This window comes from Danio rerio, chromosome 10 (genome assembly GCF_052040795.2).
Source record: "Danio rerio strain M-AB ecotype USA chromosome 10, GRCz13ab, whole genome shotgun sequence".
Classification (NCBI taxonomy): domain Eukaryota; kingdom Metazoa; phylum Chordata; class Actinopteri; order Cypriniformes; family Danionidae; genus Danio; species Danio rerio.
In genome coordinates this window covers 45,990,395-46,005,000 of record NC_141030.1, presented here as the reverse complement: position 1 = coordinate 46,005,000, position 14,606 = coordinate 45,990,395, and the positions used below count along the sequence as shown (strand labels likewise).

The 14,606-nt window shown below is 38.6% G+C and overlaps 1 protein-coding gene and 1 long non-coding RNA gene across 2 annotated transcripts in view; one reads left to right on the top strand and one right to left on the bottom strand.

The window, feature by feature from the left end:
• Positions 1-13,329, top strand: part of ess2 (ess-2 spliceosome associated protein) — a 20,301-nt gene extending 6,972 nt beyond the window's left edge. Inside the window, 6 exon segments of the mRNA NM_001089330.3 lie at positions 312-429; positions 714-844; positions 3,253-3,355; positions 7,853-7,962; positions 8,707-8,822; positions 12,224-13,329. Of these exon segments, the coding sequence (NP_001082799.3) occupies positions 312-429; positions 714-844; positions 3,253-3,355; positions 7,853-7,962; positions 8,707-8,822; positions 12,224-12,500 (855 nt within the window). The 3' untranslated portion in view covers positions 12,501-13,329.
• LOC141376469 (uncharacterized) overlaps positions 13,162-14,606 on the bottom strand; it is a 21,603-nt gene continuing 20,158 nt past the window's right edge. Inside the window, exon 2 of the long non-coding RNA XR_015501662.1 lies at positions 13,162-14,092. This is a non-coding gene — a long non-coding RNA (uncharacterized LOC141376469). The remainder of the gene's footprint in view (positions 14,093-14,606) is intronic.

Here is a 14,606-nt window from a genome sequence, read left to right as displayed (position 1 = left end):
AGACTACAGTTACTTTTTATGGATTACGATTACATATTATTTGTACAACTAATCAATTCTCCTATTTTTTCAGTTTTGATAATGTTTATATACATTATTTTTTAATGTTTATCTTCTATTTAAACATTTGTAATCCAAAGTAGTCAGATTACATTACTATAACTGTGTAATCTAAGAGATAATAACACTACAAATGTTGTCATGTCATTTGTAATCAGTAATCTCCCCAGCTCTGGTTCCAGCCTGTCACTGCTGGGAGTGTTGTATTGAGTCCGTCTTGAGTTCTGATTGGTTTCATTATTCTGTTAAAGAGACACGAGCAGAACCTGGCTCTGCCATCCTCGGAGAAACAGGCTCTGGAGTGCACCAAAGCAGGACTGGAAACATGGCAGTACAAGGCCAAAAATTCACTGATGTATTATCCTGAAGGTAAAGCCTCCCTCTCACATTAACCTACAAGGAAAATCTTCTTTTATCAGTATTGTTGATGTGCATATGTTTTTATGCATAATTCTTTGCTTATTAAGAAACCGTTAAGATTGTAAATTAATAACTGAGTTTATTTTACAGAGTACTACAGTTTTTATCTCGGGTTATTACATTAAAATAAACGACTGCCATGGTAGTTCTAGTGCTGGTGAACCGTTTAGCTTTCTGAAACTGTACAAGGAGGCTTACAGGAATGTCTGTCTGTTTATTTTATCCCCCAAAAGGTGAGAAGGACGACACACTCTTCAAAAAGCCACGGGAGGTTTTGTACAAGAACACACGGTTTGAGGACGACCCTTTCTGTAAAGCCCTGAACAAATCCCAGATCCAGCAAGCTGCTGCGCTCAATGCACAGGTAACGCTGGCATGTTTATAATATCATTCATTTCCAATTGGCTTCGTCTCTGTTTCAGAGGTCGCCACAGCGGATTGAACCACCAACTATAGCAGCATATGTATTGTGAAACACTCATACACACACACACACACACACTCGTACACTACAGCCAATTTAGTTAATCAATTCCCCTATAGCGCATGTGTTTGGACTGTGGGGGAAACTGGAGCACCCGGAGGAAATCCACACCAACACGGGAAGAACATGCAAACTCCACACAGAAATGCCAACTGGTCCAGTCGGGACTCGAACCAGAGACCTTCTTGCTGTGAGGCCACAGTGCTAACCACTGAGCTAAACCAATCATCGTTTTAACAGTGTACAAGCTGACTTTATGAATGAAACATTTTTTGCACAAATCTTTTGAGTCAGCGATTCAGTGATTCATTCAAAAAGACAGATGCTCGCTGTGATTTTATCTGAATCAGCTGTTTTATTGTTGTTTTTAACTTATTTTTATTAAAGAATACAACATTGCATAAAGTACAACCAGGGCTTAACATTCACTTTTTTGATCACCAGCCACTGTGGCTGGTAGTTTTCCAACATAACTAGCCACTCGCCATTTTCACTAGCCACATTTTTATTGTTGGGAAAATATATTTTATACACATAAATATGACTTTGACATGCTAAAATTACTTGATTTAGAGTTTGCGTTATCTCTACAAGCCTCTTCACTCATTTCACTTTTTGTGTGTTGTGTATAAGCTTGCTCAATAATCATGAGCAAATGGGTCAGAGTTTCATATATTACAATTAGTTTTCATAATTTTCAGAGACCCAAATGAAGGATTTACCCAATTTATCTCTGACCACACCATAAATAAACAGTTAATTATTTCTTAGCCACAAATTTTAAATGTGTGAAAACATGCAAAATATTACTGAATACTATACTTTTTATTTTATTTTAGTCATGTGTCCTGGCTAAAGGTCCCAAATCACCAGTTAACTACACATAAATGGGGAGTTATTCTCCCATTAAAGCAATGTTATTGTAAAAAAAATGATAATTAAACCATATTAATGCAAAAGAAAGCAGGTAAAACATACAGTGTGCTAATGAAAGAATGATCACACACGCATGGTTAATGATAGTCCCATAAATTATCTTTTCAAAGAAAGGTTTAACCGAAAGCAACTGGCGCTCCTTATTGTCGAACCCTGCTTTTAAGAATTATTATCTGGGAAAATTATTTTCAACCAGCCAAAGTGGCTAGTGGGAGTGTCTGTCTCACCCGCCACCGCTGAAATCTACCTGCATTTGGCGGGTTGACGGGTGTTAATGTAAAGCCCTGAGTACAATACAGTGTAAACGTTTTTTTTTTGCATCTTAGTCCATCAATTTCTAGCAACCTTAAGACCCCTGCACACCGGGACGCTTTTCGTTTGCGTTTTTCAAGACTTTTTTCCAGATTTAAACCCAAGTCATTTTCACTGGCGCCAAGCAGAAGAGTATGCAAAATCACTCCTTGACGTTAGAGGGCGCTACACAACTTTAAGCTTCTGAAACCTGCTTGTAACACAGAAGCAGAAGACAAAGTTGACACACTTGTTGTTATCGATGGTTTAAGCAGCAGCTCTAGTGATGAAGAAATGATTATTTTTCATCAGAGCAATAAGCAGCTCCATGTTCATATCGCCTCTGGGCATCTTCTTCAGTGTGCGCAATGACAGTTTTGAACTTGAGCGCCTCCAAGTGCTGTTTACTGTAACTTCAGCAGCTTCGTGCACATGAACAAAAGAGCCAATCTGATTGGTGGAGAAGGTTACATGAGGCGTTTTTTTTTAAATGGCGCTTTTGCAAATGCCTTTTTGCGCGTTGGTGTGCACGATCACATTGACGCCCTTTATTTTGTCACGAGGCGTTAAACGTCAACGGAAAACGCGAGCCAAAACTCTATACTGGACTCTATACTGCTCAGGTTAAACTGAGGCCTGACTCTGTTAGAAATCCCAGGATGTCCTTCCAAAAAGAGTAAGGGTTAAACCCCAGAATCCTGGCCAAATCTGGTCTTCTAACCATCCCCATATTATAATTAGCTTCATCATTCTGTCTCCTCTCCACCAATCAGCTGGTGTGCGGTCTGGCACAATATCTCAGCCGTCCTGTCATCCAGGTGGATGCTGCACACTGGTGGTGGATGAGGAGATTCCCCCCCCAATGTGTAACGTGTTTTGAGTGTCCAGAAAAGCACTATTTAAATGTAAGGAAATATTATTATTAATATTAATATTATTATTATTATTAAAATAATGTTAAGCTCAGCATTATTAGCCCCAATAAAGTTTTTTTTTTCCCGATTGGCTACAGAAAATCCACTGTTGTCTAATGATAAATTTCTCTTCTGTCTTCTGTCTAGTTTAAACAAGGTAAAGTCGGTCCAGACGGGAAAGAGCTTCTTCCTCATGAATCCCCCAAAGTGAATGGTTACGGATATGAGGGCGCACCGTCACCCGCTCCTGGTGAGATGACAGAACCACTGCTTTTGTTTATATGTTTATTAATCAATATCTTCTTACACAATGTTTTAGTTATATTTATGGACACACTTTAGGTCAAAAAGCACTGCATTAACAAACCATTAACTAACAGTACTAGCTGAATAAACTACTTATTAGTTGTTTATTAATAGTTAGTAAGTTAGAAGTTGGGTTTAGGTATTGGGTTGCATTAGAGATGAAGAACAAGATCATACTTTATAACTACTAATGAACAGTTTATATCTTAATAATAGGCAGGTAATAAGCCAGTAGTTAAAGGTGCAGTCGGTGATGTGCCAGAATTAGGGTTGTAACAATATACCGGTATGACGGTTTACCACGATTTGAACGTGCACGATTATCATACCATGAACAATTGCATATCAACGGTTTTAACTCTTAAAGACCGAGACAGGCGCCCGCGGCTAAAAATAAGTATTGCTCTTAAATGTTTAATAACTTTTGATCCGCTGATCCGATTCATACAATTCAAAGATTGGCATAAAGAAGAGAATCTCAGCTTTCCAGTGCTGTATCACATAACATTCGGACTTTCAGAGGCTCCGGAATCAGTGCGGTTACGTCATCAAAATTTGACAACGCTGATTTGACAAAGAAACGCTCGTCACTGTGTCTCCGGACAAACCAGACATGATACATTGATGCATTGTCCCTCCTCCATGCCCAGATTGGTTCAAACTCGCTATATCACAACCAATAAGCATAGGTTTCACTTTTGTTTGTGGACCAAGCTTTTTGAACAACACGGAATGAGAGATAGGCATACATTTATGCGAGGCTACATAAAACGCAAAAAAAAAAAGTTTTGCATGAAATAATTCTCATACTAAGTACTTTTGCATGCACAGCAGCACAGAAACATGACAAAACAGTGACACAGCAAAGACGAACTGCTGCTCTTGCTGTTTTCAAAAGACGCAAATGAAGATGCAGCTGTTTGTCCATATCCATAACCATATCCAAATCCATATCGATAGACAACCATATCCATGCTGGCACATAAAACCTGAGGATGTTCCATATTGAATCTAGTTTCGTTATGTAACTATTTATAGTATAGTAAATATTTATATCTATTTTTTTACTGAGGATTAGTTTATTTGGACTTTATTTGGACTTTGACACATTATTTATTATTTTCTTATTTTTATTTGTTCATTGTAAGTGGTGTTGTTTATAGTAACTAAAAATATATTATTTGGAAAAAGTCAAATTTGCTTCACTGTTCTATTATTTTGTAACATTTGTAACATACCGTATACCGCGAAACCGCGAAACCGTGGTATTGTTTTAGACGATTATCATACCGTGAAAAATTCATACCGTTACAACCCTAGCCAGAATGCTAGCATTAGCATAATAGCCTAGAAACTTTACGACCCTCCCCTGCTGTCCAAAGCAATGCCTCCAAAAGTCATGAACATGCACTGATTAGATATAACACTAGATCATGTCATTCACCAGTTAGAAGACTCTAAGCTCTAACACTGCACTGTTCCTGTGACTTTTTTTTTTTCTCCCATGTGGCACAGATCGGATATAGCCCATGTATGTGTAAGCAGGAACAGATCACATGGATTCCCATTTACTCAAATCAGATTCAAGCCTTGTTTATATGTGGAAACGTATCCGATATGAATGGGATCTGTGTTCTCGTGTCTGCAGTGTAAGCAGGTAGATCGGATTTTCACCTGTCAATGCGAGTCGTGCATCATTAAAAACCGTAGCCTAGTCTGACACTTTCATTTCAGAACAGACTTCAGCAGAGTCCCAAACCTTAAATATCATACACGAGGACTTAAACAGCTTTCAAATAGTCATATAGCACAGGTATTAAAGCATGTTAAAGAGCGAGAGAGCGCCATTTCCGCCACGTAACCAATATAAACTAATATTAAACGAGTGCATACATCACAAACTTAAATAGATCACGCCATGGACATTACATTAAGATGCCTGAAGGTTTACAAAGCCTATATATTAAAAGAAGATGGACAAATGAGAACCTTTCTGTCATAAACTACAGTAAAACAGCAAAACCTGCAAACAGATTGAATACTGGAATAGAGAAACTCTTTTATTATCAGCTGTTAGTCAGCGCCTGGTCTTTGTTTTTCCTGGTCATTGCGCCCTTGCCGTGTGCTGTGTAACTGCAGATGATCGGATACGAGTCGCTTTTAAAAGATGATGTAAGCAGGTCATCAAAAAAATCGGATACAGTCACAAAATCTCAGGAGACACGCACTTCATCAAGCGTAATCGTTGGCGTGTCCCAGACTGTCACTGTTCAACAATAAACAAATGTATGAATATAAATGACACTTCACCTCAGTAAAGCTGGTTAGGAAGAGCACATTTACTGATGTTTTGTTATTAAACTAAATAAAAGTTAGATCAGAATAAAGCAGTGCCTAACACAGAAATATCCTGTCATCTGTTTACATTACACTTATGTTCACATTACCAAGACAACGAGTGACTTTTCATTTTTAATTGTGCTCGCTGATCCTCGTACATTGCTAGTTTTCAGCTACTTTTTTACTTGAACACCTAAACGAATGCTCAGGTCTATTTAACCAACTATATTGTCGATGCTGTAAAAGGTACTCCATGAACTTGAAAATAGCCAATCTTCTGAAGGACGTGGCTGAACAACACTTCCATGCATATAAACCCATTCATTAACAACACAATCTACATAAGCTTTGCTTGGCTAAAATAGTTTAACACATACCTGTCTAACAGAAATACTTCAGCTGTGGTGTCCCCCTTCAGATCGTTGTTTTGTACTGCATAACATCATTTCCCTCCAGCGTGCGAGAGTAATCCCGATATTGATTCAGGCTTTAGAAAAGTTTTGATTCTGCATTTTTTGCAGGAGCCCTTTCAGATACAATCTTTCTTTTCATGAATACAAGGCCACGCTGGTCTTTCAGAAAAAAGTTCAGGTAAATGCACGGTTTGCCTGACGACGTCTCGCTGTCAGCTGTAGATGCGTGTGCATGCGAGTGACGTATCTGTCTGCTTAAAGAGGCTGCGCAGAAATTCACATTTAAATTTGTTGACACAGTTTGAGTTACCTGTCGTAATTGAGTTATTTGTCGGTCCGACAATATTGAATTGGATGAAGAGTTTTACGCAGAATATAAAAATACATATAAACACATTTAGATCATTTAATTTAATCAGTGCTATTGGAATATAAAGAGAGATTCAACCAGCACAACAAAAAGTGTTTACATTACATTTACATTTAGTCATTTAGCAGACGCTTTTATACAAAGCGACTAACAAATGAGGACAAGGAAGCAATTTACACAACTATAAGAGCAACAATGAATACGTGCTGTAGGCAAGTTTCAGGTCTGTAAAGTCTAAGAAGGGAAGTATTAGTAATTTTTTTTTTTTTTGAGTACAGTTAGTGTGATATCCAGAGAGTCGATTGCAGATTAGGAAGTGAAGTGGAGACTAAATAGTTGAGTTTTTAGTCGTTTCTTGAAGACAGTGAGTGACTCTGCCGTTCTGATGCAGTTAGGGAGTTCATTCCACCAACTGGGCAGATTGAGCGTGAGCGTTCGGGAAAGTGATTTCTTCCCTCTTTGGGATGGAACCACGAGGCGACGTTCATTCACAGAACGCAATTTTCTGGAGGACACATAGATCTGCAGAAGTGAGAGCAGATAAGAAGGAGCAAAGCCAGAAGTCACTTTGTAGGCAAACATCAGAGCTTTGAATATGATGCGAGCAGCAACTGGCAGCCAGTGCAAACGGATGAGCAGCAGAGTGACATGTGCTCTTTTAGGGTTATTGAAGACCACTCGTGCTGCTGTGTTCTGGAGCAGCTGAAGAGGCTTGATAGAGTTAGCTGGAAGCCCGGCTAGTACAGAGTTGCAGTAATCCAGTTTGGAGAGAACAAGAGCTTGAACAAGGAGTTGAGCTGCATGTTCAGATAAGAAGGGTCGGATCTTTCTGATATTATAGAGTGTGAATCTGCACGATCGAGCATTTCTAGAAATGTCAGAAAAGTTTAGTTGGTCATCAATCGTTACTCTAAGGCTTTTCACCATTTTGGATGCAGTAATGGTTGCCCCATCCATCTGGATTGTTTCTGAAGACAATCACCTACTGCACATTTAATAGCATGAATTGTGACCTGAAATAAAGTGTTACCATTTATTAAACCATTAAAATTGATTTATAAATGTATGGTAGGTATTTAAAGGGATAGTTCACCCAAATATGAAAATATACTTATTTTAAATCTTCATGAGTTTCTTTCTGCTGTTGAACACAGAAAGTCTTATAGAAGAGATATTCTGAGTCCATTTTAATTTTTGGGTGAACTATCTCTTTAAGCAGACGTCAATCACATTGTTTTTTAACATTGTAATAAAATCCAGAATTTAAAAAGTAGTACTGTTTTTTTCTGAATGTCTTGTTTTTTTTTTTTTCCTGAAGGTGTTGCAGAGTCTCCTTTAATGACGTGGGGTGAGATTGAAAGCACCCCGTTTCGTCTGGAGGGCTCAGATACTCCTCTTGTGGAGAGAAGCCACGGTCCATCATTCAAGGTCTGGCCCTTTTCTAGTAAACAGACTCGGCACTGTTTTTATGCTGTTGTGAATACGAACAGGTTATTTTGAGTTTTATTAATGCACCCAAATCTGTGGATTTCTACATGCCCAGTTTCCAATTGGGCCTAATAATTACTCATTCTCATGTCATTCCAATCCCCTGAGACCTTCATTCATCTTCAGAGAGCTCATCATCTGAGAGCTCTCTCATCCTCCATAGATAGTTTTCAGTCATTTGAGCTGTGCGCAGACTTGGCTGGCAAAAAATAAGGGCTCGCAATGGGATTTCTATAGAATGCAGCACAAACCACTAGGGATGCACTGAATATTCGGACACCAAAATTGGCCCCCAGTTTTCGGCCGAAAGAGTTTTTTTCTATCAATTAAAAAACTTTCAATGACAGCAAGGGTCTTGAGATGCTCAAAGTCTAAAAAAGGAACCAAAAACATAGTCAAAACAGCCTGAGAGTCTTCAGTGGGTACAACTGTAATCATACAAAGCTCCAAGAACAATTTTGTGCACCAAAAACTGTTGGCCTGTGTCTTTTCTTCTGCATCAAGTCATCAGGGTGTTCGTTTCTAATAATGATGTATTGACATTAGAGACAACACAAAAGCATCTTAGTAAATGAACCACCGGATCTGATGAGGAACGCATAGATGAACAAAGTTGTTAGGATCATTAATAACTGAACTTTTGGATGAACTAATGCTTTAACTGGTTTTTGTGGATGTGTTCAGATTCCAGAGCCGGGCAGAAGAGAGCGTTTGGGGCTGAAAATGGCCAATGAGGCTGCAGCCAAAAACCGAGCGAAGAAACAGGAGGCGCTGCGCAAAGTCACTGAAAACCTCGCCAGGTAAACAATTAGTAATTTTTACTGATTACAAATTCAGTTTATTTTTTCTGGTTTTGGAAATTGCTAAGTTTTTTATTAAATCTATTTAAAGTTTGTGCAGTACTTTACACCAGTGATCATCAACCTTTTTATTAACACGGACAGTGCGCTCGTGTGATTTATTTAACTGGGTGTGTCTGGAAGGTGCGAGCGTGTTACTCCACTCTTGAACTCTAGAAAAGAAGCGATATGCGAACGGCCCCTAAAAGGCCGCTGTCAAACTTTCCAGAGGCCTCTGTTTCTTACTCATTTTGCTGCTTATGGGTTAAATTTGGGGGTTCAAAGAGATGTAAGATAGAGAATACGGTCATTTTTTAAATTAAAAGATCGTTCCGTCTCAGATAATATATCAAACGTTAATAGTTAATGATTTCTTGTGTGGCTCGGTAGCAATTGATCCGCTGACCGGCCCGGTGGTTGATGACCACTCATTTACACTATAATTAAACACTAAACACTGTCCTTTACACTGTAATAAAACTTTATTTATTTACAATATAGCCTTACAATATATAACCTTTTACCAACAGGTCACATCTGGTTCTATATTTAATTTTTTTAATTTATGTTTTAGGATTGTTTTGTTATATTATTGAGTCTTTGTAATGTTGTTTAGTGCATTTTTAAGAAAGTGTCTGGTGCAGAGAGGAAAGGGTGGAAATATTTGTGTCAGGCCCCGTTTACACTAGTGCGTTTTAGTTTGAAAACGCATAAGTTCTGCTACGGTTCCGCCATGCGTCCACACTACGCCGGAGTTTTTAAATGCCGAACACGGAGCGTTTCGGAAACGCTGGAGAGGTCGTTTTCATTCTGAAATGCTGCTGCTCTGTCTCAGTGTGGAAGGGGGAAACGGAGACATCTGAAAACGCAGACGGGGCTGCTGTGATTCGCTAGCTGATTGGGGCTTTTGTGTCATTGCGTATCCTTCCCTTATCCGTCAAGCCCCTATCCCATGACTATAACACACGGCTTTAACGCTACCGGAAGACAGCAGACCAGCCTTCACTGTAAACAACAACATGCACACAGAAATGGGAGCGTTGTTTGTACTATTGTCTGTTTTAGGCGCCATTGTGCAGTTAAACTTTAGCTGCGTCCCAAATGGCACACTATACACTATGCACTCATGCACTATGTACTTATGCACTTACACACTCAACAGGATAGTATATGTATGTAGTGGCGTCCCAAATGGCACACTAATGTATTTTTACTAAGCGAAAATTCAAACCGTTTCCCTGATGACGTTTGACGGTTGCTAAATCAGTGAAATAAACGACCGAATTATCAAATAATACCTGCTGTGAGTATTGCCACATTCACCATCGGGAGGCGCTATAATCACTCTCGTAGGAGAATTTTGCTTTCACCATCCAAAATAAATAAAGTTATTCAACATGTGCGTCCGACAGCTCCGCCCCTTCCGCTACGTAAGCAAACCTGCGGCCGTTGAGTGCATGAAGTGTCCATCATTACACACTTCATTTTAGTGGCTGCATGAGTGCATCATCCGGGTATTTAAAGTTCACTTATTATTTTTAGAGTTTTCATTGTGAACACACTACTTGCACTATTTATACTACAAAATGGCGTAGAATAGTGCATAAGTATGCGATTTGGGACTCAGCTTTTGCCTTTTTTACAACAGCAGCGGCATATATTCGCTAGAACGCGCATGCCCGGAGTGCGCGAATGGTCACGTGATATATGTTTTTGGTGGCGTAGTGTGGACGGAGATATGTTCAGAAACGCTAGGTCTTTTAACGACTTTTTCAAACTAAAACGCACTAGTGTAAACGGGGCCTCAGTTTAAAGAGCCACGAAACCCCCTGTCTCTGCAGGGTGTTTTCACACCTCTAGTTTGAAAAAAAAGTCAGGAAAGTGGGCGTGTCTAGCTTTGTTTAGGTGGGAGTGTCGGGGGAGGGAAAAAGGGAAGCTGCATAAAAATGGGAGTTTCAGTTTGAGCATGCGCTGATTTTTACCGAGGCAAAACAAACACAGGCGCAGGGGAGAAAGACGGTAACCGTTTACATGAACATCAGTAATCAAATTATTCATTTGTGGAGTTTAACTGCAGTTTGACACTTTCACTTTCATTCAGGAACATTTCCTGCATGCACCCCGTGACAAACCAGATATTGCATGCAAGGAACTGCTGGAAGAGTGAAGTTTTAATGCAATGTTTGATACCGCACAGCGAATGGGAGAAATATAGAACTCTGCATTTCTCGGTAACTTAGATGCACTGAGTGGGTAGCGTCAGAAAGCCGTGTGTGTATAGACTATCCTGTCACAAAATGTGGCGAAAGTTCTACACGATGGTAATAGTTTGATTGCGGTGTTTACATTCAGAGAGCAGCATTTACCGCGGATCTTTTAGTCTATAAAATTGTGACATTAACGTACTGTAAACTTAGTAACTAAATCATTTTGACTAAGGTCTGTCTTTAAAAACTGAGAGTTCTGCTGACGATACGAACTAACTTTACCTCTGAATATGCATAAACAAAAAACACTGATCACACACTTACCAAATCTGTAGAGATGGGACAATCAACACCAACTAGAACCGCGTTTTTTTTTTTTTTTTAAAGAATACAAACGGCAAATCCGGATGTCACCATTTTCAGATGTGGAAAGCTCTCAGGTAAAAAATGTTCCTTACGAACATATTTCTGTCGCGTGTTAGCAGAGCACTTTAATCCACACGTGAGTCCAGCTGCGCTCTCATAGCGGGGAAATGAAAACAAAACCTTCGTTGCTGCACATTTATAAACACAACACTGTTGACCCGTGCCTCCAAACAATTCTGCTTCTTTCACTTGTTTTAATTATTGTTGGCAACACAACGTGGCGTCTCTCTGCCGTATGAACAACAGGTAAAAACAGTCTTCGAAGTGATCATGCATATTAATGAAGTTGCACCTCATTCACAACATAGCGCGCTGATTGGTCAGAACCAAGTCTTTCTCATGAATTAATGCTGAAAGCTCAAAGACGTCATGATGTACCATCCGTTACTGACATTGGAGATGTATTTTGGTAACACTTTACAATAAGATTGTATTAGTTACCATTGTTTTACAATGACTTGCCTAATTACCCTAACTTGCCTAATTAGACTAGTTAAGCATTTAAATGTCACTTTAAGCTGAATACTAGTGTCTTGAAAAATATCTAGTCAAATATTATGTGCTGTCATCATGGCAAAGATAAGAAATCAGTTATTAGAAATGAGTTATTAAAACTATTATGTTTACAAATGTGTTCATATCTCTCTATTAAACAGAAAATTGGGGAAAATATATACAGGAAAGCTAGTAATTCTGACTGAATACTGTATATGTTGTGCTGTTCTCCAGCCTCACACCGAAAGGATTGAGCCCCGCAGCCCTGTCTCCTGCTCTCCAGCGTCTGGTAAACAGATCGTCCAGCAAATACACAGATAAAGCGCTGCGGGCGAGCTACACGCCGTCTCCTGCGCACAGAAGCCTCGGCGCCAAAACTCCATCCGGAGGCCCGACGACTCTCACACCCACACCCACAAAAACACGCACACCGGCCAGCCAAGACCCGGCCTCCATCACAGACAACCTGCTGCAGCTGCCCAAGCGGAGGAAAGCCCAGGATTACTTCTGAAAACACACTGGAACATGGCCTGTGCACTGTATTTATTATCATTTTTTTAAATTACGTTTATTTTAAAAAACGTGAAAACGATTGAATAATGATCGTTTCAGACAGGAGTTTTGTCAGTAACACTTTACTATAAGGTTGTATTAGTTATTTACTGCATTTACTAACATGAACAGCAATACATTTATTACAGTATTTGTGTACAGATGTTCGTTCATGTTAACCTACAATAACTAATGTTAACATTAATGCGTTGGTAAATGCCGAGCGATGATTAATAAATGCTGTACAAGTATCGTTCGTAATTAGTTCATGTTAGTAAACACATAACTAATGAAACCTTACTGTAAAGTGTGACGATTTTAAAACCTGCAGGTTTTTGGGGTCAGACTTTACAATAAGGTTTCATTAGTTCATGTATTTACTAACATGAACAATACAGCATTTATTAATCATAGTTCAACACTTACTAATGCATAATTTAAATGCTTGTTAGCGTTAGTCACTGTAAATTAACATGAACAACTTGACTTGGCATGAATAAATAATGTAATAAATGCATTGTTCATTGATGTTAGTAAACACATTAGCGACTACAACCTTTTTTAAAGTGTTTTCTTTACTTTATTTTGTTTTATATGTTTGTTTTAGCTAGCATACACACGTTTAATAGTTACATTTGTCATCCACATCAAGTGATTCAATAGGGTGAATCATTTGATTCACTTGAACTTTATGATTCTTGATTCATGTTGAACAAGGATGATTCAGTGCTCCTGAATATTGATCTTGTAAGGTCTCAGGGGCACAATTAAAAGAAAATGTACACGCATTTCTGCGTCTCTGTGTCCTTTCACAGTCCGTATTGTGTATTCTGAGATTGTAATGTAATTCATTTTCTCCATAGGGAAGTTGATCAGCTAGTAAACTTTTAAAACAGATCTTTTGAGTGCATTGAGGTTGCTAATAGTGTGAATCTGTATGCATTTATTTTTGTTTGCATAAACTTATTTTTGGGCTTTGTGGTTAGCACTGTGCACCTCACAGCAAGATGGTTGCTGGTTCGAGTCCCTGGTGGGCTAGATGGCATTTCTGTGTGAAGTTTTTCTTGTCAGTTGTCAGCAGAGTTGGAGGAAACGCATTACAGGTTAATAACATTACAAATAATAATATTACTTTTATAAATTTGAGTAGTTACTTTTTAGTTTAGTTTATTACATTTCAAAAATAAATGTATTAATTTTGGACAGTTAATTAATTAAAATGGACCGCTGAATCCTGCACTCGATGACAGAATGCTAAAGGGGATCGTCTCAATGGATAGTGATTTAACTTTACTATTAAAAATTACAAAAGTACCAAACACATTGCTTTAAATTGAGATGCCTCATATTCATGAGAACATATTCTTATGAAGGGCCAAAAAGCAAACTTAATTGAGGGTTGTGGGCTGAAGGTAAATATAGCAAACTATATTTTATGAAAGTTGCCATGGGTAATCTCCTGTCACTGGGGTCTTAATCTCATTGTCTCCACTCCTCCATGACCACCACAGCAGCTGCTCATGATACGGCCTGGTCCAGGATTATGGAAACCTTGGGAATAACAAAAACAAACTAACATAAGAGCAGATGCCATTCAAATTATAATGTCTTTTGGGAAGTGTTTCCCTATATTGCACACCTATATAGCAGCATTTTGTACGACACTGTAAAACAATAATTAATATTTTTACAGTTCTGTGATGGTTGTGTTTAGGGTTGGGGTCGGAGTAGATGTTAAAAAATACAATTTATTTTTGTAATTTATTAGATAATACTCTGTGCAACTAGAGTTTTTACGTTACTGTAATGGTTGGGTTTAGGGTTGTGGTAGATGTTAATAAAAGACAATTAATAAAAAATTGTGGGCCAAATCAAATGTTACCATCGGCCCTAGTTCGGACATCTCTGCTTGAAACATTCATCTGTATATACGGCTACATAGCGCTGGCCTCAGGAAGTTCTCACAAGATGTAATTATCCTACATTATTATTATTTTTATTAAAGTGCTTTTTAAAGGTAAATGAAGGTCATACAGGGTTGTTAATTTGTTAATTACAGAGCTCC